Genomic DNA, 25728 nt, shown 5'->3' with positions numbered 1-25728 from the left:
TAGCTCTTTCTCCAGAGATCCTGCTGAAGCTGTCTTATCACAGGACTAAGTATCTGCATGTGATGGTGGTCAGCTGTGTGTGTGCACGTGTGTGATAGTGCAGGGAAGGTAACTGAGGTCACCCGGAGGGCTGTGCAGTCCTCAGCTGCTTCTGTGCTTCCTGTGCACTGCTCTGAATGGTCTTGCTAAGTCTGCTGCATTCTGCAACAAATCCAGATGCTTGTTACAGGAAGAAGCTCACAGTAGATAAATTAGCTAGCTTTAACTCTTCTCCTCAATTATTATTAATATTTCTGGTTTTCTTACTGGTTGTATTTTCTTGTTAAACATACTCTTGAAGGGAACAAGTTTCACAGGAGTTCTGATATCTTTAAGAATAGTTATATCCCAGGTGGGATAGGAGGGTTTTTTGTTTGGGGTTTTCATGGTTCTGGTGCTTTTTTAAAGCCTGCCTTAATTTTTCAGTTTAAGGTTCTTAACCTGTGAAGAGAAAGCCCTAAGCAGCATGTGTAACTCTGAAGCTGACATTGTTTTGGGGGAAAAGGGCTTGAACTGGATGACCTCCAGAAGTACCTTTCAACATTAATTATTTCATGATTATATTGTTATTAAAGGTCAGGGGGAGCAGACAGGTGTGCAGGGAACCAAAACTAAACAAAACCCCACTGATATTGTAGTGTGCAGTTACATAGCTCACCTGTGAAATACAGCTACAGAATGCTTATAGCTAATGTGGTAGTCCAGTGAAAAGTGACTTTGATCCATAAGGTGAAATCTCATATTTGCAATAGTAAGATTAGTTTGTTCCCTATGCTTATACTCAATTTTTGCTTTAATTTATTGTGTGCTTATTATATTCTGTAATTAAAGTTTGTGCGGACAGTGAATTTGCTGGAGTTTCCTCGGAGTGAAGGAAAGCAGTCTCCCTGAAGGAAGTAATTTCTGGCTAATGTTTGGGTCAAAAAAACCTGAAAAAAAGCAGTACCTCCAGTTTAAATAAGTAGTTTAACAGTATGTAAGGACTGGAGTGGTGTCACATCTTAACTTGTCCATGCTTGTTCTGCTGCTGGACAAAGTGGCTCTCAGCTGGCAGGTGCTGCAGCTGGTACAGGGCGTGTGTCTGTCTGTCTGTCTGTCCTGCTTCAGCAGCCGTCCTGGCTTAAGCACCTTTGCTAACCTGAGTTATTTTGGCTGATGGAGATCAGGGAGCCTGTGGTGGGTTTAGCATCCCCTGTGGAGCAGCAGTAATCTGCTGGGGAGGGTTACCCACAGCTCTCTGCTGCTTGTCACACACAGGCTGCAGTGGGCACCAGCAGTGACCATCAGGGGAAACTGACCTGTAACTGCTTTACTTTCTGGCAAAGTTTTTACTACTTTTTTTTTTTCCCTCCTCGGTGGTGTTTCAAGCTGCTTTTAGAACTTCAAACTTGTGCCTGTACATTACTGGGATAAAGTAACCTGCTGCAAAATAGAATTATAAATTCTATAAATTATATAAAACTGCAAAGGTACAGTTAATTAAATTCTTCTCCTGTGTATGCAAACCTGTCCATATTTTTACCCTTCAGTCATCAGCTTTTAATTCCAGAGATCACTGCATTACTTGCCAAAATCTTAAATCAGCAAAAGATTTATTTTTTCTAAAACCAAACTCCTTAAAATTCCAGTTCTCTGAGACCAGAAGATGGCTTGTGCTGCCTGAGTCCCATGTATCTGATGATGCAGTGCTGCATCATTGTAAGATTTTGTAAGGAAATACGTTCCTTCCTGAAGATCATGGTCTAAGAACTGCCTTTCTGTATCAATATTTAGATTCATTTTGTTGACTTTGCCAGGCCTTCTCTAAAAGGCTGTTTACATTTGTTTAACTTAAATTGCTTTTGTTCAACTTGGTAGTAAGCCAGGCTGGACTAAGCTCAGTATTTGAGTGCCTTTGTCAGAAGTTAAAGTGGAAACTTGAAAAATATAAACCACCAAAGAACTAAAGCCAAACCCTCTGCTATTGTCATATGAGCCCTCATAAACAGTTATTTAATTCCAAATAAGTTGAGGTTACTGTTTATAATTTAGCAGTAACTTTGTGGTGTGACAACTACCCTATTTAGTGTGGTAATGTGTTTCCTTTGAAATCTTAGCAGGACAATGTGTCAACATGATTCTTAATTTGATTTAATGTGAAGATTTTTTTTCAGAGTGCCTTTAGTGTTTATAGGAATTGAAAAAATCCCAAACTAAACAAAAAAAAATTGACAAAAAATTGACAAACACACACTCACACCCTCTTAACAAAATCTAACCCTGTGTAGTTGATAATGAAGGAAAAAATACAGGGAATCACAAAATTACTTGAATTGGAAGGGAACATAAAGATCATTCAGTTCCAACCACTCTGCCATGGGCAGGGATGCCATGCTCTACATTAGTTTGCTCAGAGCCCCATCAAACCTGCCCTTGAATGTTTCCAGGGATGGGGCATTCACAGCTTCACTGGACAACCTGTTCCTGTCCCTCACCCTCACAGTAAAGAATTTAATATCTAACCTAACCTGCTCTCTTTCAGTTTGAAGCCATTCCCCCTTGGCCTGTCACTACATACCCTTGTAAGAAGTCCCTCTCCATCTTTCTTGTAGGGTCCCTTCAGGTACTGGAAGGCTGCAGCTGGGTCACCCTAAGCCTTCTCTTTTCCAAGCTGAGCAATTCCAATTCTGTCAGACTTCCATCATAAGAGAAGTGTGCCATCCCTCTCATCATCTCAGTGCCCTCTGGACTCCCTCCAACAGCTCCATGTCCTTCCTGTGCTGGGACCCCCGAGCTGGATGCAGCCCTGCAGGTGGGGTCTCACAGGAGCAGAGGGCCAGAATCCCTTCCCACAACTTGCTGACCACGTGTTTTTGGATGCAGCCCCAGGACATGTTTGGTTTTCTGGGCTGCCAGTCCACATTGTTGTGTCCAGCCTCTCAACCAAGAGAGCCCTCAAGACCTTGGCAGGGCTGCTCTTGATAGTTCATCCCCCAGAACATTTTACATGGGACAGTGTGAACAGTGATTTACTGGAAGGATGTGTGAGAAGCTCAGTTTGTTGTATGAGGGTTTTGCTTCTTTGTTTGGGTTTTTGTTTTGTTTTTCCTTTTAGTCTGAAGGAAGCTTCCATGGATATGCAGATGTGCAAGTTTGTAAGGGTTGTCATATTAGTAGTATTGTTGGGGAGATTTGCTGATTGCTGTAGAGTATCTTCATGTATCAACTACCTCATCTGTGGCTGTAGTTCAGTTTGAATACTCCAAATGGTCATCTTGCATAACACCTCAATGGGCAATTTGGCATTATGGATAAACTGGTGTAACATTGTGGGCTTTTTCCAAAAAGAAGTGGTCTTGATTCTGGTTCTACTTGCTTTTCCTGTGTTGTGTGTAACAATTGTTAGGTGCAGGGTGAATAAAGTCAGAAGATGAGTTTACAGCTATACAACCATGAAGGCAAATGCAGAGTGGAACAAAGCCAGCAGCGGGGCTACCTCTCATGAGATACTGTAATTGTACCATGGAGAAGGTATTGCTCCAAGTGTTTGGAAAGAAGGGTTTGCCCTTGCTGTGACATGTTAGGGTGATCTGTGGCAGCTGCAGTGTACCTGGCTGAACCTAATCCAGTGAATGGGGAAGTCTTCAGTCAGGTGAGCTTCCTGGTCCTGGCTCATGGTGCAGCATCAGCTCTGGTGTAGGGAATTAGTTTGGGGTTTTTTTCTCATTTTTTTCCTTTTGCAGGCTTCAGGTAGAGATGCAGGCCATGGCTGACAGTACACAGGGCAGGTTACCTGATGAAGTGGCTATCTCCTTACCTAGCTCTGGCATGTAGCCAGTGCTCCTGTGAGCAGAGTCCACTTGCAGACAGGCCTTGCCTTTGCTCCTCCTTTTTCCAGTTGGTTGTGGGACTAGTGAGCTAAGTCAGCTCGCCTGTAGCTGATGGGGCAGGTTCTAGAGATACCATGATGAAAGAAGCAGAAGCCAAGGCCTAGAAGTGGGACTATCCCTTTGGTGGCCCATATTGTAAAAAGGATTTGTTAGTCAACTGAAAATGTATCCTAGTGATTCTGTTTTCTCATGTTTCCTCCCAGTGTAGCACTTGCTTACAAGAAAAGGTAGTGAGAGCACTGATTTTAAATTAATTGCACAGGCATGCCTGCAAATGCATCTCTTTCTGTATTGCTCTGTGCATTTTAATTACTCCCTTATGCTTTTGCAAGCATCTCATTTTCCCTTGTTTGCCTGCAGGTCCAGCTGCTTCAGTTTTGTGTTGTTACTTACCCCTTATATATGCACTGTCTAAATCTTGGTCTCATGTGAATTTAAAAAACAGTATCTAACTGGGTGTCAAGGGTTACATAAATATTCCTCAGTACAATAATAAAGAGACTATTACTCCTTTAAATCTGCCAACTGTTCCACCCTCTTGAACAGTGTGGTTTATAGAATAGCTCAAGAATATAATAGCTCATTTAGCTTGCTGTGTCCTATTACTCCTTTAAATCTGCCAACTGTTCCACCCTCTTGAACAGTGTGGTTTATAGAACAATAATTCAAGAATAGCTCATTTAGCTTGCTGTGTTCATTGAGCTTTTCCTGTATGAAGCACTGAACACAGTAGCATCATTTGTTTCACAAATGTGTTTGAATTCCTTGGTTTAATTTATTATCTGTAAAGCATTGTAGAAAACTGCTCTAACATATAAAGAAATCTTGGAGGGGTCTTTAACTTATTTAAGCACTAACTCAGGCACATTTAATCATAGAGGAATTGTTAAGTGCATTCTATTTCATGTGTAGGAGTTTATTAAACAACTTTAGCACAGGCTATGCTGAATTCTTAATTAGTATATGATTAGTTTGCTAATGGAAGCGAGGACTAGTTTCCATTTTGAGGTACAGAGTACCTGTAAGCCCTATGTCGTGACCTGAGCTAAAATCCTTAGTTGACTTTGAGGTATATTGGAATCATTCACTACTGAGGCAGTATGACTAGAGAAAGCGATTTTCCTCTTTCAGTTGGTTTTCTGTTATATTACCTTCTTGAGCTTTCCTAAAAAGTCATGTTGACCTTCCTGTATTTCACTGTGTCGTGGTTTAACCCCAGGCAGCCACTTGCTCGCTCGCCCACCAGTGGGAGTGGGGAGAGAATTGGAAAGATAAAAGCTGGAAAACTTATGGGTTGAGATAAGGACAGTTCTATAGGGAAAGCCAAAGCCACACAGACAAGCAAAGTGAAACAAGTAATAATTCACTTATCCAGTTGACAGGCAGGTGTTCAGCCATCTCCAGGGCAGGTTGCTGGCTGAATATCCGATGTGATGGCAGGGCCCTGTCATGCACAGTGCCTACTTGGGAAGGTAAATGCCATTGCTCCGTCTCCTCCTTCCTCTTCCCATTTTGTATACTGAGCATGATGTCACATGGTATAGAATATTCCTGTGGTCACCTGTCCTGGCTGTGTCTGCCACCCAACTCCCATGTACCTCCAACTTCCTCACCAGTGTGGCAGCACAAAAAGCAGAAAAGCTCTTGGCTGTGTGTAAGCACTGCAAGAAATAACAAAAACATCTCTGTATTATCAGCCCTGTGTTCATGACAAATCCAAAACAGCCCCATACCACCTACTGCAATGAAAGTTAGCTTTCCCCCAGCCAAAATCAGCACACGGATAAAAGAGCAAAAAGTAAAGTTCACAGTAACTTCTGCAGTCATAACTAGTTAGTGTACTTGTACCTCTAACGTATCTAGAACATACTTGTGTAACTTCATTAATTTAACATGTTGATTTCATTTAGGAAAGACCCCTGTATTAAGACACATTCCATACATTGTAATTAGAAGAATCATCATTCATCATCATTATAGAGTCAGACTGGTTTAACAGTGCCAGCAGGGTAAATGAAACTACTAAAATTTTACAGACATTGTTTTTGTACCAGTAAAACTGGTCAGGGGTATGTGGTACTTTTTTTCAAAGTAAATTGAAGATCTTTGGAATGGACAGAATTTTCTCACATTGGGATTTCATGCTATTGTGGTTTGTTCTTACTCATTTAAAGGACATTACATCAGTATCAAGGCACTTGATAGTGGACCAGCTATACCAACTGTGTAATATAATAAAATGAGAGGTGCTGTCTTTTATATCAAATTGAGCATTGAAATCTAAATAAATATACTTCCTGGTACTACTTTTAAAGTCCTTAGTTTACAAAGGTATAATATTTAAAAATACTATTAATAGGAGCCTCCTACTAGGACAATTGAAGTTGTGTAACCTTTGTCCCCGGAGAAGGTTAAGTTAAATGGTGATGTCTTCTGGGTATAACTTTGCTGTAGTAGTGGAGAGGTCAGTGCTTCTGAGTACCAGCCCTCAAAATTGCTGTCTGCTCTCATGGGAATGTTTCCTGACCCATTTCAGTTGAAGTAAGCCTGAAATACTTTAAAAAGTAAGTATTTCATAAATTATTTTGACTAAAACCTTGAGAAAACTCTGGCACATAAAAGCTGAGGAGGAAGTAGAGACGAGGGGTTTAATTGGAGCAAGCTAATGAAAGTTTCCCAGTGCCATGGTGGCCTAGAGAGTGCTTGTCTTAAGGAGCAGTGGGACACCATTGGGCTTGATGATGCCAGATTCAGCACCACCCTGCTTGTACTGATGATAGTGATGCATTTAAAAATAATTCAGTCTTGTCAAGAAGGCTCACTAACTCATTTACTAGGGACATAAACTAGCAATATGTAACTTACAGACAAAAAGATTTGGTAGCATTTTGAGCCTGAAGATGGAACAGAAAAGTGATAAATACATTTTAATGCATTTAAGAGGAAGTCTAATGCCTGCCTTCTGTCAAAATGCCTGCTTTTAGATGCTGCTTCTAGTGGATGGGGGATTGAGCTTTTGTAAGGAAAGGAGACAGATATATAATTCTGTTTATTATTTTTTCAAATGTTTTTGAAACAGCTTCATTTTTTATTTAATTATGTGGCAAGTAATGCTGTCAAACACTCAAGGAATAAATTGAGTACAAGTGTAGTGATCATCCTTGTAAAGCAGGTCTAATCAGTATTAAGTACAGATGCTGATATTTGTGTTACTCTGTACCTAGAGTCAGCAGAAGCAAAACTTTTCTGTACTATCTTCTGAGCAGAGGATTTTTCCCTGTTCCCAGAAATAAGAAAATAAACAAAATGATCATCATAGACTAGGGGTATACCAAGCTGCCAAACTATAATGTATTGTACATTTGCAGAGACAGCAGTCTAATGATATTGACAGTCTTAATATTGTTAATTTGACATAGTTGTCAACAACACATCTTTTTAAAGGAAAATTTTAGAAAGGTTATGTTTGTTTTGTAGGTTTACAGTGTCAGATTATAATGGTAGAAAGTTGTAGAAGGAAGTAAGAGAACCTGTGACAATGTCAGTGGCTAAATGGCCATGGGACAAAGCACTTCTTACCACTTCAGTTTTCAGGAATTTTGTGGTAAAAGTAAAGGCAAGGATCTTCGTCTGATGTGAAAAAGGGAAACCAGTAGGGCAGTTGAGTAATACTTGTTGTAGGCAGCTGTAGGCTTGCTGGTTGAAACAGCAGCAATTGAAAATACTTTTTGCAGGAGTATTCAAAGTGAGATAGAAATGAGGTAAAAATTATTTGGGCAATGTTTGTAAACACAGCGTAATGTTTGTGTGTTGGCAGGAGCCTTGGTTCTCCTTTCTTTCTTGTAGTCATAATATAACTAATATGTTACAGTTGTTTTAACTCTTGGACATTATAAAGCAGTTCCTGGTAAACACAGCGTAATGTTTGTGTGTTGGCAGGAGCCTTGGTTCTCCTTTCTCTCTTGTAGTCAAAATATAACTAATATTGTTACAGTTGTTTTTACTCTTGAACATTATAAAGCAGTTCCTAGAAGCTTTTCTATGTTGTGGTGTCTGGTCTTGTCGAATTCCAGGTTTCCTCCTTTCAATGTTTTAGATAACTTTAGAAAGGAGGCAAAAATGTGATTATCGGTCTTAAACATCTGAATAAAATCTGTTTTATTGTGATTTGTCTCATTCATTTTGAAAGGAGAAGAGAGTGTTCTAAGAAAAAACCTGACAATTAATTGACTCCATCTGCTTCTTTCCTATACTAGCAATAAACATTTCTCATATGTGGGCTGCCGTGTCCTTTGAGTGTGTGTGGTGTGGTTTGACAAGCATGGAAAAGAGCATTTCTGAAAGCAAGAAGATTCACATTAGATGAGAACACCTTGAAGATCACTTCTGATATTGAAGATCAAAACCCAGGCTGATGATACTTACAATCATTAAGATTGAATTCAGCTATTAACCCAGCACCCCTGTGGTTACCACTAGGCCTGGTGCTGTACACTTCTAGGGCTGGCAATTCCAACACTTCCCTGGGCAGTCTGTGCCAATGCCTCACTACTCTTTCAGTGAAGAAATTTTTCCTAGTATCTAATCTAAACCTCTCCTTGTACAACTTCACTCCTTTCAGGTGCTTGTAGAGATCAGGAAGTTTCTGCTGTGTCTCCTTTTCTCCAAGCTGAACATCCCTACCCCCTTCAGCCACTCCTCAGCCAAGTTATGCTCCAGCTTCATTGCCCTTCTCTGGAAGTGCTTCAGCACCTCAGAGTCTTTCTTGCATGTGGCATTTGAGGTGTGGCCTCACCAGTGCTGGGTACAGGGGGATGGTCATTGCCTTGGTCCTGCTGGTGCTGATCAGCATTGCTGATCCAGGCCAGGATGCTGTTGGCCTTCTTGACTACCTGGGCACATGCTGGCTTGTATTCATCTGCTGTTGAGCAGCATCCCCAGGCCTCAGCCCATTGATCCAGCCTGGCCAGATGCCTCTGCAGAGCCTTCCTGCCTTCCAGCAGGTCAGCACTCCTGCCCAGCTTAGTGATATCTGCCAACTTGGCGAGGGTGCCCTCAATCTCCTCATCTAGATCTTTGATAAGGATGCTAGAGAGGGCTGATCCCAGTACTGAGTCCTGGGGAACACCACTGGTGTTTGACCACCACTCTGGGCCCAGCCCAGCCAGTTTTCTACCCAGGGAACCCTGGTCAAGCCATGAGCTGCCAGTTTGTTCAGGAGAGTGCTGGGGCAGATGGTGTCAGAGGCTTTGCTAAGCTCTGGGTAGACAACATCCATGGCCTTTCCTTCATCCCCCAAGTAATTTTCTTTGCTGGGAAAGGAAGGTTATGAGGTGTTTAAGGAACATTTCTCAATTTCAGGTAGCTTTGAATTTAGAATATATTTAATATTTCATGTGAAACAATTCAGCCACTGAGAATGTTGGCTGGAGTAACTCAGGAAAATAAGCTTTTAAAAACATGAAAAACGTGCTGAGTTTTAAAATTTACATAATAGAAGAAAAACAGCTGAAGCAGTTTTTTTCTGCTTAATTCCTTGCAGGGATATGTAAGGAGTGATGTAGCATACCTGATGTGAAGTCTAACACAGATACCTTAGGTAAGCAAAATAAGAACTACAAAGCCTTTTACAGCTGTCCCAAAGTTAGCTGAGGATTTGTGGATAGTGATGACCTGTCCTGCTCCCCTGTCCCCAGAGCAAGATGAACAGCCTAACACATAGCTGCTCCTGAGAGGGGGGACCTTGCTTCTTGCTCACGTGCCTGTGGGCTTGTCTGACTCCAGAGTGACCTGTGTCAGCCAGCTGGCTGGTCCAAAAGCAATGGGTACAGTTTCATGGTGCAGTTCAACTGAATTACCTACTTCCCATCAATAACAAATGGAATGGAGGTTTGCCTTCTCCTTGAATCTTCCTTCTTTTCCTCCCTCTCTTGACTTATAACAACATATTCTTCCTCCTGGCTGCAATAGAATGAATCTGACTGCAAAAGAAATTAAGTTCTTTGTGCTCACCTATTTGATGTTTGGTGCATTTCTGCTAGCTGAGTTTTCTCTCCTTTTAGTGAGTTGAATTTTCCTGCTGTGGAATCAGGACCACTGCAGCTTGGTCAGGGTGAGCAGGACCTCCTTCCTGGGAGAGCTGTAAATTCTGTTCAAACTGCTTTTGAAATTACTCCTTGACTCAGCAAATAAGAAAGAAGTTTCTGATAGTTCAGTTGCTTGAACTGATTTCTCAGGCATTATGTGTATGCTAGCACATGAAGAGATGAAATTCTAAGCCAAAAATGGAAGATGGGATAGGAATGCCTATTTCAGCTCTCCATATCTGCAACATGATCTACAACATGAGATGTTGTCTAAGAGTTTATACTTGAAATATTGAAGCTGATTTTTTTCACTGTTATACATGCTCTTCAGAGCAAAGTTACATGGTTTATTGGAGGTGATTTCCATTAAGATATTTTAGTACAGAGTACTGGTGTTACAAATACTGGTTTCATCAGTGCCCTTTGGTTTAGAGATCGCTGAGTTAAATAAAGCAACAACACACAAAAGAACCTACTTCTGAGTGTTTATGCAAATTGAAAGTGCAAGTGTCCAAATATAAAACACCATGTGAGTAATATATAAATTCTTGTCAATAATAGTGAATACATTCCTTTTCCATTGTGTGCATGCAAGCCATGCTCAAACTCAGGTGATTTGTGTAGCTTTGACAGCTGGTTCTGCATCCATAAGTTGAACCACTTTGTGCTTGTTCCAGACAGCATGAAGAGGCAGGACAGGTTCAACCTTTTCTCCAGGTTCCTCTTCATCATAAGAGTTCAGTCTTGATTGTGTACTTGATGTCCTTTGTTCATGCAAGTGCAGTTCAGATGAGTCTCTTTTAGATAAGTTTGAATACATATGTATTCCTACACTGCTTTGCTCCAAGGTGAAACACGTCAGTTTAAATCACTTTCAGTCTCCAAGCTAAGCTGTTTTACTTAGCTCACATCTTGACTGTGAGGGCAGATTTAACCAGCTGATGCCAATTAATACCTCAAAGTGATTCTTTGTTATTGTGTAATGAAGTAGCACTCATTTCTGGCACTCTGTGTCAACAGTACAATATTTTATTGCTAGTATTTTATTTAAAAGAAGAAAACATTGATAAGACACTGCTTGCCTTGAAAATTCCAAGCGCTCTTTGAATAGTGATTGTGCTGCAGCTCACTGGATGCACAAGTGGGCTAACAGAGTGCTCCTGCAAGGATGCTGACACCTAGATCTTCCTAGGAGATACTGCTTTTCAGCATAAGCTTCAGTATCATATCTCTCTATGCATGCCTGTTATCTTTTGTCATAATTTAACTAATAATGCAGCATGCTAGTGAGTGATTAAGAATGATCTACAGTGCACAAATATTTCTGTGTTTCCCCTTTCACACATTAATTAGGTTTTAGTATACCAGGAACTCCAAGGCCTGCAGTTCTTGCTCTAGTCAAAAAATGTTTCTCTTTCAAATTTTAAGAACAGAATTAGTTTGAGTTAAATCTGAGTTAAAAGTGAGTTAATTTTTTTATTTGCATGGCTCATTGGGGTGGTTTCGAGTTTCATTGAGGAGTAGGTAATTCCTAGGAGTTCCAGGAAAGTTAAAGAATGAAAAACAGTATTAGTGTAAGAGTAGTGTCTTTGTTCATACAAGAGGTAGATATTGCAGAGTTTTTAATTCACTTTTGTCAGTAAAATTGTTTATATAGTGCTTTATAATTTGTAAATGTTCCTTTTAAGTACTGACTAGTGAATATTTGTATATCAATAATATAATACATAACGTATGCCTCGACAAGTAAACAAGGCATGCATCTGAATCCTTTGTACTGCATTAATGTAGCAGTGTCTGTTAAACCCCATGAAGTTCTCATGAAGTTTTGGGCTTGTGCTGTAGCTGCAGTATTGATAACGAAACAGCATCCTGGTTTTTTTAACACTTATCTTCTGTGTCCCAAGTACTGCTGCCTCTTAGTTACAAAATTGACCTTCAAGCACTCCTGTTAATACTAAAAAATCTGTATGAGTCCAGAAGTTAGATTTGCCCTTCTTGATTTGCATTAACAAAAGCTGTCTGTGTTCCAGTTCTTTAAGATGTTAAACATGGACCTGCTGATGTCATGGTCAGTAATAGACTTCTGTTCTCACAGTGATTTTATTATATTGTTGCTTGTTGGAAAAGCAGAAGAGGAAAATAGGAAGTCTCTGTGAGTTATTTAAATAAAACAATACAAAGTTTTCAAATAGCAAATTATTTCTTTTTATAGTATAAGCAAAACTTTAAATTCTGCAGGGATGTCATCTTCATAAAACTGTGAACGCACTTACATGAACTATATTTTCCCCAGAATATTTTTACTTTTGAAGCTACAGATGTTAAGCATCTTCTTTCCTTTCTTTGACAGGAAATTCTGGTGATTAAAGATCATGGCAACCATAGAGGAACTGGCCCATCAAATTTTTGAACAGCAAATGGGAGAGGTACATAAATTTTGAGTCCTATTTAAGAGAAATTGAATAATAAAATGCACAGGCTGATACGTAGAAGCCCAAATCACAAAAGAAAATTTTTGGTACAGACAAGGCTTCTGGACACTTCCCTCAGAAGGCAGAAGAACCTGTTATGTCCATTTTAAAGTTACACTGCAAACCCTTTTGTGCCAAAGCTCGCCCCACAGAAATTAAGAACAATCTATCAGTGTTTCCAGTAAGTCACTAGCCTTTCAGCTTGTGCAGCCTGCAGTGGTTTTCAGAGAGCCATCTGGTTGTGTAATTGCTTTACTCACTTTTAGTTTAAAAAGTCAGGACACAGCTTTTACTTTACAACTATGCAATTACTTCATTTGTCTTTTTTTTTTTCCCACTGGTAAAGTTTTGCCATGTTCTTCACTTTCAGATATATGTGCTTGTTATGTATCAAAAGATCGAGCTCCTGTTTCTGCAGATTTCTAGTTTTGCTTCTCTGACATAGACTTATTTCTCAAGTAATTTTATTTCCTCTCAGCATTGATTTCAGATGGAAAGGTTGGAGTGGGGGATGGGATGGTTAATTCTACTCTGAATAAATTCTTGCAGCTTTTATTTTTGCAGCACCTGAGTGTTGCTAAGGCTGTCTCAAAAGGACATAAGTGGTTTATGGGATGTGTGGTGTTTGCTTGTTATTACTTGTCCTCTTTATTAGGTGAGAACACGTGTTCAATGCAGTTTTGTTTTGGAACTATAATTCTTTGTTGAGGTCTAAATAGGGCTGTATTTCCTGTTTAAATCTGTTTGGTTTTGACAGTACAAGGCTAGTCAAAGCTAGCTGAAGTGTACATTCCACTCAGGGGATGGTGTGATGAGGGTGTTTAGCCTCTGGGGGTTGTTTCTCAATTCCTTAATGTGATTCTAGGAGACACTGAGCTGACTTAGTATCTCAGTACCATGGGAGAGAGAGGGTCCTTTTTCTGTTTCTTTCCTTATTAATTTCACCACCACCAGCAAGCTAATAATCCAGCCAAAACAAGTGGAAGGTTTTCTGCTGGGTTAGTGTAGAGTAGGGTCTGGGAGGCTCCAATGACTACCAGAGCCAGCACAAAGAAATGGCTGGTAGCCAAAGGAAGGCAGGGGAGAAAACAGGGACAGTGAAGGTGCAGTGCTGCAGAGAGCTGTAGCTGTTCTTGTTCATGGTGAAATCACAGCTCTACAGTTTTCATGGCTGTTGTTTTGTCAGCAGTGTAGATTAGGATTTGTCCTTTGGCAAGGTATTACTGTGTCTGAGACGGTCACACCGTATTTGGCAGCAGTGCAGCTCAACCATTCCCCAGTCCTCACTTAGCCTCTTATTCTCATGCTATGCTAGTCCTGTTCATGTAAGCTCTGTGTGTCATCATCTGGTGGACAAAACTAGGAAAAAAATTAATGACAGCATGGGGGGAGGAAGGTCATCTCCCTGTTGGTTGTGATCAGTGTCCTTATTATGTACAAGGTGCGGCCCACGGCACATGGTTGGAAGGACTGAAAAGCATCCCCGAGGGCAGTGCAAACTGGGACTCCTTAACCCAAAATTATTGTCAAAGGTGCATGCCATGCATGAATGTGCTGCCTGAAAGGTGGAATCAGCAAGGAAAGCAGTCTCACAGGAGCCTCCATGCAATAACTTACAGCCTGTAGGTAGGCAGGAATGTAATTGCTTGGTGGCATTCCTAATCACTGAAAAATCATAGTTTAAGAGAGCTTCAGCAGTATTTTTGCTGGCATTTATAATACTATTGAATGTTGAAGTAGTTTTAATTGAATTTAGAAGAAAAATTTACATGAGTAGAACCTGAAAGGAAAAAGACCTGAAAGGAAGAAGTGTTCCACTATTGAAGAGAATGGAAATGCTTCTGTGTCTCATTGAAATAATGATCAGCAGAGTTTTGTACATAGATTTTGATTTTTTATAATATTAATTGTTGTTGTTCATGAAGCATTTTAAATCACAAAATTACAACAACAATTTGACAATGGTGTTCACAAATGTGCTTTTGTTAATTTAGGACTTTGTGCATGAAAGGAAAGCATTGAAGCAATATATAACCCTGTCTATATGGAGCATTGTGCAGTGACTGTCGTTGCTCACATTCTGCCATCTGCTAGTCATCTTTTTCTCAGTGCAAGATAATTTCTATTTCTATATCAAGACCACATTTCTTGAATCATGTAGAGAAGCTACCTGCCAAGAGCATTCTTCTTTCTTTAATTTCTGCCTGGGTGCACTAAGTATATGGTTGTTCATTTCCACAGTCCTGCCAGTTTGCTGTAACAGAGGAAGGCTATATCGTTGTTGAAACAGTCTGTAACACACATAAAAAGTACAATTTTTAACAAATTTTGCGGTTACTCTTATCAATATTAACTGAAATAAAAAACCTTGTATTCTGTATAGAAGTAAAACTGTCAAGCCGACATTTTGTGGGGTTAAAAAGTAGTTGTACATGTGGATCATGACATCTTAAGGGAGCAAATGTAAAGCAGTTCTATAATATATAGCTTATTTTTTAAAGCAAAGGTAAATGCACATAAAACTTTAATCACTTCTGAATCATCATGTGTACTGTCAATTTGAGTGGCTGATGCAGAACTTCAGTGTTTGAAAGTACCGCTTTTGAACTGAAAATGCTGCAGGTTAATGAACAGGGTTTTTTGTCCTTTACTTAAGTAAAGAAGCAGATGAATTGTTTAAAAGTACTTGTACTCAGAAAAATTGGCTATTTTTAGAAAGCAGTGTCCAGAAATGGCTCAGCAGTAGTCTGACAAGCATTTCTTTTGGTGGTGCTGGCAGTTTAAGTAATCTCCCCAGCAGATTAGCCTCACTCATTTGCTCTGATGCATCTGCTTCTGAGCATTGTGGAGACTGGATTGAAGAAGATCTGGGAAGACCTGTGCTAAGAATAGCCTTTGTTTGCTGGGCTGCTTTTCAGCCTGCATCGGTGTCCTGTTCCAGATCACAGAATGACTACCCAGCCAGCTTTACCTACCACACTGAGGGGAGAGGAGCAAGTCGATTATGAGACTGCTACCAAAAGCAGCAACTTTTTTGGCAAAATTTCAAAATCAACGTAGGCTGATGGGAGCTTGTATTTCTGCTAGAAGGGGAAGTCTTACCCTCCACCCCATCCCTCTGTCATACTGACCTCGAGCTGCATGCTGTGGCCTGCTTTTGTCTGCTGGTACAAGCATTTAGATGATGGTATGGTTGCAAGATTAGGAAGCTGATCCAGGAGGAACAAAAAGCCTCACAAACTGTTATGAAGCAGTACCTTTACTGCAATATACATATATATTCTCTGTATTAATTGGGAGGGGCAGAAGGACAATCAGGTGCAGAGGAGTATTTGTATAATGATGTGATACTGGGAATTACTGGTAATAGAGATTTGCAGGATGTTACAGGCAGTTTTGTGAATAGCCAAAAAGTTTTGGAGTTACCTGGGAATTTAAGACAAAAATTTCAATTTGAAGGTGTCTGTAAACTCTGTGAAAATAAGTTCTCTTAGTAGTGCAAAAAATCTGGCCTTTCTGATTGACCCTCTACAAATAGCAGCTGTCCTTTATTTTTTTTTTTTTGACAGATAATGTAATGAATAACAGAATACTTTCCACCATATGACATTGGCTGTAGGCTGTGAAGAATTTTTAAAATACTGGTAATTGTTGAAACTCTTCCATGAATTGTGTTTGAGAGCATTCATGCAGAGATTTTAATATAAGATACACTGTTTGCAATTATTAGTTTTCCCTACCTTTGTTAATAGTTCCCCAGTATAGAATTCTTTAATGGAAAATCAGAATTGAAACTGCTGATTGCTGTGGTTCCATACAAAAACCCCTTCTGTCACTTCAAGTGAGTCATTAAAGTGAATTTATTGCAACATAGCACAGCTATGGTGGTAGGTATTGTGTCTCATGAACATCATCAGTAGTAAATATTCAGTTCAGTTGACATACATGGACTTGTCAACAGTTAATTGCTTTACTTAAAGTGTTTGTAAATTTCACATTGGAAAGTATTTCAAAATGCATGGACTTGTCAACAGTTAATTGCTTTACTTAAAGTGTTTTAAATTTCACTTTGGAAGGTATTTAGAAATAGGTTTAAATCAGAATTTTCTAATTAGAAAAATTAAGGTGTTGACTTAGATTATAGGCATTTGCATTTTTTTATAGAATAAGAGTGACAGACTTTCCGTGGCCATGTTCAGAGAAATTGGAAGTTGATGAAACCTGCAGGTTTAATCCATTAAGGTAGTGGATCCATTAAAATAATATATCTGTTGTCAGTCCATTACATTTGTCTCTTCTTCCTAGGTTACACATTCCCAGGAAGGCGGTACACAAACACTAATGGATGGGACACCACAACGAATACAGATTGTCCCTGCAGATTCGGGCCTCTCTTTATCACAACGCATACAGGTATGCTGCATCTGGTGCATTTTAAAAGCAGAGATCAGCTGTTTGCTTCTGCCAGTTTCCACATGCAGTTCTGTTTTGTTTTCATCTGGTTGTTTGCTTTAATGTAAATATTCAGCCCCACATGGCAGAGACCCTTTCTGTATAAATGGGAACAAAACATCATTCTAGTCTTTCCTCTCTTTGTCCTCTTTTTCTTTTTCCCTTGTAAGAATTTTAACATTACAAAAATCCTAAATCACTGAACAGAAAAATACTTTTTGCAAGTGAAGCCATTCCTTGAAAGTTGAATATTTTGTCTATTTGGTAGTTCAACTAAGTTGCAGGATTTCTACATTTTTGGAGCAGAACTGGGGAGGGAAATACTGCATTGTATCTTTGAAGTAATGAAAAAGTGCAGAGAAACTTAATGTCTGAGAACAATACTGATTTTTGGTTGTCCCAACCCACGTTGTATGTCTTGGTATTATAATCCATAACCTGGCCAAGTAATAACCTCTAGTTGAAGTGAGGGTAGTGAAGTTTTTGTTAATGTAGGTACTTAAATCAACACAGAAATGTGTTTATGGAGACGTAGGAACATTTGGGGAATGGAATTTTAAGTTTTATGCCTTAGAAGTCAGTGCAAGTCAGTTTTCCTTTTTTTAATTTTCAATGTAGAGAAAAATATTAACTGCAGAATAAATGTAAAAAATATTCTCAGATACATGTTGTTCATACAAAAGCACACATTTAAGTGAGCCAGCTGCTAGTATAATCTTGGCTGCTTTTTCTTTTACCAGCTTCACTGTAAACATTGTCCTCTGTTTTTCTCCTGTTTTGGTGCTTTATGTTCAAGCTTTCAACCTTCCAAGGCTCTTCACACCACTCTCCCATACATTATAGGGCTTTTTTAGATTTATTATCCCCCAGCCTGTCTGTTACCAATCCGGTAGGTCTTCATTCTTTCAGCTGCCTCTGCTCCGTCTCTACACTATGTGCACAGATGTACTTTTTATTAATTAATTTGTGCTCATCCATTAAACACCATTTTGTCTTCAAAAAGGACAGTAAGCTGTCAGCAACTTTGGTTGTTGTCTCTTGATGTGTGTGGAACAACACTCAGTCAAAACACTCATCCTTCCTGCAAGAGACATCTACAAACATATCACTAACTTAGTAATAAAAATTTTGCTCGGAGAAGAATTTATGTGGAGAGCAAAGTAGTTTGTAGGAATAAATGTATCTCTGTGAAATGTCTGCCATAAATGCTACATTGAATAATTTTTAGTATATATTTTCAATCAATATTTTTTCCTCTGTTATTATTAAATGCACCTAATTATCTGAAACAATGAAATAGAAAATCTTCAGTAGAAGGTTCTTTAAAACATGTTTCATTAGTCACTCTTCTTAAGGAATGCTAGCATTTCTTCTGGGAGAAAAGTTAAATATTATATTTGTTCAACAAGCATTCTGCACAAAATTGCACCTGTTATAAACAGATGTATTAGTTGTCTGTGTTTAGACATTTTCTTTTTTGTAACATAGGAACACACAGTTACTGAGATGTTTAATTTATTGAAATGATGTTCAAATGGAAATCGAAACTTGATAACAAACAAGGTTTTAAAGCAATAAAGGAAAATAATATCTTCCATTATCATCAGAGTGCTTATATGAAATTCATGAGGGTAGTGTATTTTTTATGCAGTCAATCTTGAATTTATATATTATTTTATAATATTATTCTTCTAGCAATATTGAGTTTCAGATTATTAAGAGAGATAATGTGTTGTCACTGATTCATGGTCAAAAGATAAGTGTTTTTCCTCTTCCCTCTGACTATTTTTTCTCTTACCTTGACATTTGGGTATTGCAGGTTGTGCTATGGTGAGCTGCTCCACTTTTCAGTATCCCCATTGAATGTAGGTGGAGGTTTTGCAGGTGTATGGCTATAAGAGGTCAGCTGCAGCCAAGAACATGCTTAACTGTTTAAACTGCTTTCTCTTATGCCTCTGTCAGTTGTCAGATGCTTGTCAGGTGCAGAAATCACTTGTGCAGGTTGAATGGCTTTGTAAGGATATTAATGTAGCACTGTACCTACTATGTAATGCATTAAAAACTGCCTGGACATCCTTCTAGAATTGCAGAAACCCGTTTGAAGACTGGGACTCTATTTGTTAAATAGAAGGTGAAGTGAATTGGGTGAAGTATCAGTGGTTCTTCTGCCTACTGTCCTACCATATTTATCTACAAGTACTGTATGTTCTTTTAATTACACAGCTGGGCTGCAGTAGGAAAAAACATAACTTATTATATATGTCCCAAAAATAATTTCAGCTGTAGTTGAAGTTTCTGTCTTTACTGTTTGGGACATGCTGGTTTTGAGTATACATTTTATTAACCTAACTAGATGGAGTATGTACATTTTTTGGGGTACTCACAGTTGTGCTTTTTAGATTTGATAGGGAGACAGATTTTAGTTAAGAGTATCTTTCAAAGAGCAGGTCTGGAAATTCAAAAGGAGCACAGAGTTCTGTTTGGCTTTTGCACCCTGTTGAGCATAATATACATTGGATTTCTCCTAATCCTGATACAATAGATGCTTGGAAAGAAGGGGAGTGGAATATCAGCTACTTTGGAAATAGCCAAAAATTACACAGGAGGAATAAAGACTGTAAATGAAGGAAAGTGAACAAAGAAAAGGAAATTAAGGAATGAAAGAAGTGAGAAGGGCAAGGAAGTTGGCCTTCTAAAAGAATATAGAACTAACATAAAGGAACTTAAAGAAGAAATAATGGTCTGCTGTAGCCATATGTGGTCCCAGACATGAGGATATATGAAAGAACTGAACAGAAAATTTATCATGTCAATAATTATTGTCATGGTTTAGCATTGTCTTCTCATCCTACACCCAAAATCCCATGATAATTTTTGTTCTTTAGCATTTAGAATTTTATCATTTTACCTGCACTTTTATCTTAGATATGCTTTTAATCATATTTTGCAGAGAAAAAGATTGAATTTTGATCCATTAAAATGTTAAGAGCACAAGGCCACCTGAAGGAAACACATTAGTTTTGTGCAATGGAATTCATGGTTTCTGAATATTTGAAAGTGGCAATACTGTGTTATAACTGCTGAAATTGGTTACTCATCACTGCTTATCTTTTTAAAATGTAAACTATATACAGGTATTGAGCATTTAGAGAAAGTAATAAGCCTGTTGTGAAGGTGCAAGAGCAAGGCTGATAAAAAATTCATGTGAAATTATGCCTCGTTCAGTTTCTTTGTACCATGGTTCTCCACGTAGGAAATACAATTAATATTGGCACCCCAGTTACAGGGAAGAAGTTATGGTAAATATTAGACAACTAAATAAATGTCATCTGTAATAAAAATAAAATTAATATCTGTAATATGAGTGTTAGGTATGTGTAGCTAAACATAAATGATTGTCTGCAGTTTAGAAAACAAGTTAATAGGAGCTATTTTATTGATCTGTAATTCAAAATAGTTTGCAGGAAACAGTCTTTGTAGAATAATTCTCCTTAGTCTCCAGAATAAACCAGGCATTTTTCCGTATACACATTTTTAAGGAGATATGCAGTGAGATTTCTAAAGTGAGATTTATAATGGAATATATATAGAATCTTGATTATTTTCTCTGAGGATTATAATCTTCTAACAAAGTTGCAGAAAGTAGAGGATTATTTAATAAAATTCTGCTGTATTTGTGCTTGAAAATAGGGATAAAATGGAAAAAAACCCATCCTGTAGATCTGTTCTTTTTCCTTAAAAAAAATAAAAAAGGCGGGGAAGGAGATTCTGTTTCACTAATTTATTTAGAAATGTATGTGTAAAAAAAGTTCCCCACAAAGTGAAGTCTAAAATGTATATGCAGGTGCGACAATATAGTTGCTATTCCTGCTGTTTGCTGCTTACTTTTTCACTTGGACATGTCCGTTTGTGGTTGTAAGAAGTTTTTTGTTAAGTAACCAAACCTTGGAGGTGCTGCAGACACTGCATGTAGAGAGCAGTGAATTCAAGAATTAAGATTTCTTATAACCCGATGGGTCTTAGGGCTCAGCTACAGACATGCCTTGAGTTCTGGAAGTTAGAATTGCCAAGAGTTTCAGTAGTGTTGTTAAAACATTTGTCAGTTGCAGAAATTGAGTATGAACTCAGGTTTTGACTTCAAATGCCCTTGACTGAAATGTGTTTCAAATACAGTGAAAATCTAAGTTTTTGCCTGAGTTTAATTTGCTCTTGTGTGAAGGAGGGGAAGATGATCCTGCTTCTCAAGTGTGAAAGGCAAAATCCCATTTTCTTCAAGTGCCCGGATTGGGTCCAAAAAGTTAAATCACCATAACAATTGAGATAAATGTATTATTAGATTGTCACAGATCAGCAGACGGGCCAGAAGATTCAGATTGTTACATCACTTGATCAGAGCTCAGCAGGCAAGCAGTTCATCTTAACAAATCATGATGGCTCTACCCCAAGCAAGGTGATCCTTGCCAGACAAGATTCCACTCCAGGAAAAGTTATCCTAGCAACTCCAGATGCTGCAGGTGTCAACCAACTGTTTTTTGCATCCCCTGATATATCTGCACAACACATCCAGGTAGATAATCCACTTTATTTGATATTTTTCATTCAAATGGGATAAGAAAAGATGTTTATTTCCAAATAACTCTGTGTGGGTTCTCCCTTTTGTTTTTTTTTAAAGTATAATTTTCCTTGCACTACGACTCACTGTGGATACTTAAAAATTATGAAAAAGCATTTTTAAGTAAATTTCTTGCTTTTAAAATTTATATGTTGGCTCATGACATTAGGAAGAATACAATTATTTTTATTGTCATTTCCAGATTCTGCCATGCCAACAGTCCTTTATTTCTGCTTGTTAACTGTCCATCTGTTTTCATGTATTGTTGAAAAACATTCACTTTTCTCCATTGTCCTTCTTGCTTAACATTTCCCTTTGCTCATTTTCCTTTTTGCTCACTGTTACAGCTGCCATTCAGCTGTGTGCATTGTAGTCCACAGCAGTGCTCAGGCTATTTAGTGGGGCAATACATTACTTCATGGGGGTGAGGAAATAACACTAATGATTTTGGGTTTACTAATATGATATTGTAACTAGGCAGGGTTGTAACTCCCTTAGCTGGCCCCCAGTGCACCTTACTCCCATGCACATTATATGTGCCACTTCCATGGTTGCCACCCTCCAACTTCCAAGCTTTCTGTCCCACATCCTCAGCCCCCACAGGCAGGGATGGGATGGCACTGATGTGAAGAATGTCAAAAACATGCAAGAAGAGTTGGGAGATGTGACCTCTTTCGGCATGAAGGAGGAGGAGGTTACTGCACTCCAGCCAAAGCACAGTTACTGCATGTGTTCCACCCAGACACATTTATGCTACAATAAAGTGGTAAGCCAGACTACATTCAGATAGCTGCAGTCCATTTAGTCCCATATCAAACACTTAAACATTGTGACCATAAACAGCTGCTTAAGGAAAAATGTTAAAAGATGGCCAAGGAAATAATGATCTTTTTGAGCATATCCTTTTATTTCCATTAGCTAATGATACAGAGGAACCTCCTGATTTGGAGACTGCAGTTAGACCATCATGTTTGATAGCTGCTATTAAAGTTAAACTACCTTTTTTTGTTATTTATATAGACCATGTAAGCTTTATTCTGTATAATAGCCTATGGGGTGCCAAGAATATGATAGATTATTTCACCATCTGAGAGAATTGTCTAATTAGGTGTCTCTTGCAGTAAAAGATACTATTAAAGATTTGTGTGGGGGTTTATAGATCACTACAAAATCCTCTTTTAAGCAATTTTTTTTCAGCTGCAGACCCTTAAACTGTTCAGTTTGTGCTCTTCTGTGAACCAGTCCACTGACTGACTACCCACATGTTGTGTAAGGTTGAAAGAATCTCTGTATTATATAATACTACTGGCTTTGAAATTCACAGTTCTTTGCAAATGGACACCTGGGTCCTTGCTCCAAATTTGATTACTGTGACTAGGGGACCAGTAGCAAAAGCCAATCCTATTGAGAGGCATTGAAGCATGCTTAGTGTTATCATACACTTTTTAGGAAAGCCTCAAGAACATATAAACTAGTGGGATATGAGTAGTCCACATAAAAATTATTTTCAAAGACAGCTTAAGGGATGAGAAGTGTGCCACACTGGTTTATAAGGCAAAATTCAGGAAAAGAGGAAATCTGTAAAAAAAATTGAAAGCTGTAGTTGTGATTGTATCATTTGGACAAAGTAGGTCATTTTGAGAAGCAACAGGGTATTCTGTCACTCCAGTTAAATTGTTTTGTTGTCCACTGATATGTATGGGTAGAGATTTCCTTTGTCCATTTAAAAGTTCATGAAATACAGAGTACCATTCATTTGCTGTTCACCTGCATCCCTTTGGGATCTTTTGTATTTTCTCAAATGATCTTTTCATCTCCAATGTCACCTGTTTTCCTCTTCTTCTTCTTCTTCTGTAGCCTTCACTTGAAATGCCCATTTGTTTGTTCTGCCAAAAACCTCTCTGTAATTGCATCTTATCTTTACATTGTCTCATTTGGCAAGACCCTTTATCCCATCATTTTAACTTCAGTGGCTCTTTTTCATATCAATAATAAGTTTTTATTTTTCATGGTCAAGGTTAGTTAATAAGTTCTCTGAGTCTTGGGTTTTTATCTCCTCATGGGCCGATTCTGTAGTCCTTCCTTATGTGGAACTTCCCATTTCAGTGCAGCTTTAATTTATAGAAGGACTTAGAATTTATATTTTCTATAATATCATGAAAATACATGATGTTAATACTTGAAATTTGGAAGGATCAATAGGTTAATATTCTCTTAACTCATCATCTTATTTTTCTTAAAAAGTTGGTGTTTTTTTGAAGAAAACATACGAGATGAATCTCAGAGACTGTATTGGTATCAAGGCTAACTAGAAAGAAGTATGCTTGTTAAACTTTCCTACATACATCGTCTGTACTGTATTCCAAACTCTAAAAAGCACAATTTCTAAATTTTCTCTGTGGAAGAGAGAGTACTTTCTGTTTTGGTTGGTTCCCTTTTTATCAGAGGTCCTGTTCTGAACCTGCAAAGCAAGAATGAAGAGTCTGGCTTCCCTTTAAGGCACAGTAGAAGTTAAAAACTCTTCAAGCTTCTAAACTATATTCTCTTTTGAATGAGAAGAACATTTTTTTCTTTTCTATGTCAAGATGATGTTTGGTTGTTACTTATGATTTATGTGTTCCTTTTTACATGGAATTTTTGCTGTGTTTTGTTTATGTTGTGGTGGGATAGTTTTCAAAGATTAAGTGAAATGTTCTAGTGCCTGCCCTGTAGTACTGGGATTCTAAAATTATGTGCTTAACAAAGCTTTACAGGTGCCAAAGACAAATGACTGAGACAAGAGAAGAATATTTTAAAAATGTCAAACTGTCACTGAAAGCCAAGCTATATACCAGTCAGAAGTTAAAGGTTGTGTCCAGAGTACATTTACTTTTGGTCCATGTTTATGTGTATTATAAAAAAAGAAGTTAATAAACCTCTGTATAGGTCTAGTAGCCTTTGCAAGGATTTTTTTTTGTTCCATCTGTTTAAGTGCTTCCATCTCTTTTGTACTATTGATAAGCCATTAGTATATAAATATAAAATTGAACAAATAGTAAGAGTATGCAGATGCTAAAAGTTTTTCAAATTGTCCGTCCATTTTGCAGAAGTATTATTTAGAGAAATGAAATCTTGAATTCTTCTCAAAAGCATTATAAATAAAACTTGTTCCCTCCTAAAAGGGAGCACAGTGGCATGGCAGGTAGTGACTTTGTGTCTCTGAAGACCATTAGATGGAATCAAGAAAAAAAGGTACTTTGTAGATTTAGTGCCCTATCTTAGACAAAATAACAAAAGCATGAGATATATTTTACTATTTCTAGATGGTAAGAAAATTAAAAATTAAATTCTTTCACACTTTGTTTCAGATATTAACGGACAACTCCCCCAGTGAACAGGGCCTAAATAAAGTGTTTGATCTGTGTGTTGTGTGTGGAGACAAAGCATCAGGTATTTGGTTTTTCTCTTTCTTTTTTTTAAGGTGGTGCAATTTTATAAAAGCAGTTTAAAATTCTTCTGAAGCTGTGTAACAGTTTGCATGCATATACGTGTATAAATTTCTATACATGCAGTGGAGAATTTCACTCAGTGGTACTCTAGTATCCATGGATAGAATTTATTGTTGTTTTACATAGAATCATAGAATATACTGAGTTGGAAGGGAAACTCAGGGGTCAATGAAGTCCAGCTCTTGGCCCTGCACAGGACACCCCAAGAGTCACAACCTGTGCCAGACAGAGCGCATTGTCCACACCCTTCTTGAGCTCTGTCAGGCTGGTGCTGTGACCACTTCTCTGGGGAGCCTGTGCCAGTGCCCAGCCACTCTCTGGGTGAAGAACCTTTTTCCTCACATATAGCCTAAAATCTCCCTGACCAGCTTCATGCCATTCCCTTGGGTCCTGGCACCAGAGGGAGAAGGTCAGTGCCTGCTCATCCATTTCCCCTTGTGAGGAACCTGCAGACCACTATGAGCTCTCCCTTTAGCAGGGAGCAAACCTGCTAGAAAGTAAAATGTATTAATTTATTTTTTTTTAATTGGAAAAGTTTAACATAAAAAATACAGTTGCTAGAGCTCTAAATACTTGTCAGATCTCACCCATCTCAAGGAAATTTCTGCCAAACTTAAGGCAAAGATCTGATTGGTGTGTTCTGATTGTTAAAACTTCTCTGACTCCCCAGTGGAGGGCTGGAGTCTCCCTTGAGGGGCTGGAGTTCCA

At 38.5% G+C, this 25728-nt stretch overlaps 1 protein-coding gene across 3 annotated transcripts in view; it reads left to right on the top strand.

The window, feature by feature from the left end:
- Nucleotides 1–9430: 9430 nt before the first annotated feature.
- Nucleotides 9431–25728, top strand: part of NR2C1 (nuclear receptor subfamily 2 group C member 1) — a 37457-nt gene continuing 21159 nt past the window's right edge. Inside the window, exons 1-5 of one of the 3 annotated variants that reach the window (XM_039704077.1) lie at nt 9431–9507; nt 12348–12423; nt 16774–16881; nt 21257–21487; nt 24880–24961. In XM_039704077.1, coding sequence (XP_039560011.1) covers nt 12370–12423; nt 16774–16881; nt 21257–21487; nt 24880–24961 — 475 coding nt within the window. In that variant the 5' untranslated portion in view covers nt 9431–9507; nt 12348–12369. The remainder of the gene's footprint in view (nt 9508–12347; nt 12424–16773; nt 16882–21256; nt 21488–24879; nt 24962–25728) is intronic. The other 2 variants (XM_039704075.1, XM_039704076.1) reach the window with 2 other exon arrangements.

Source organism: Passer montanus, unplaced genomic scaffold (assembly GCF_014805655.1).
Source record: "Passer montanus isolate IOZ18808 unplaced genomic scaffold, ASM1480565v1 scaffold17, whole genome shotgun sequence".
In the NCBI taxonomy this organism is placed as follows: domain Eukaryota; kingdom Metazoa; phylum Chordata; class Aves; order Passeriformes; family Passeridae; genus Passer; species Passer montanus.
This window is presented reverse-complemented; position numbering and strand designations above follow the sequence as displayed.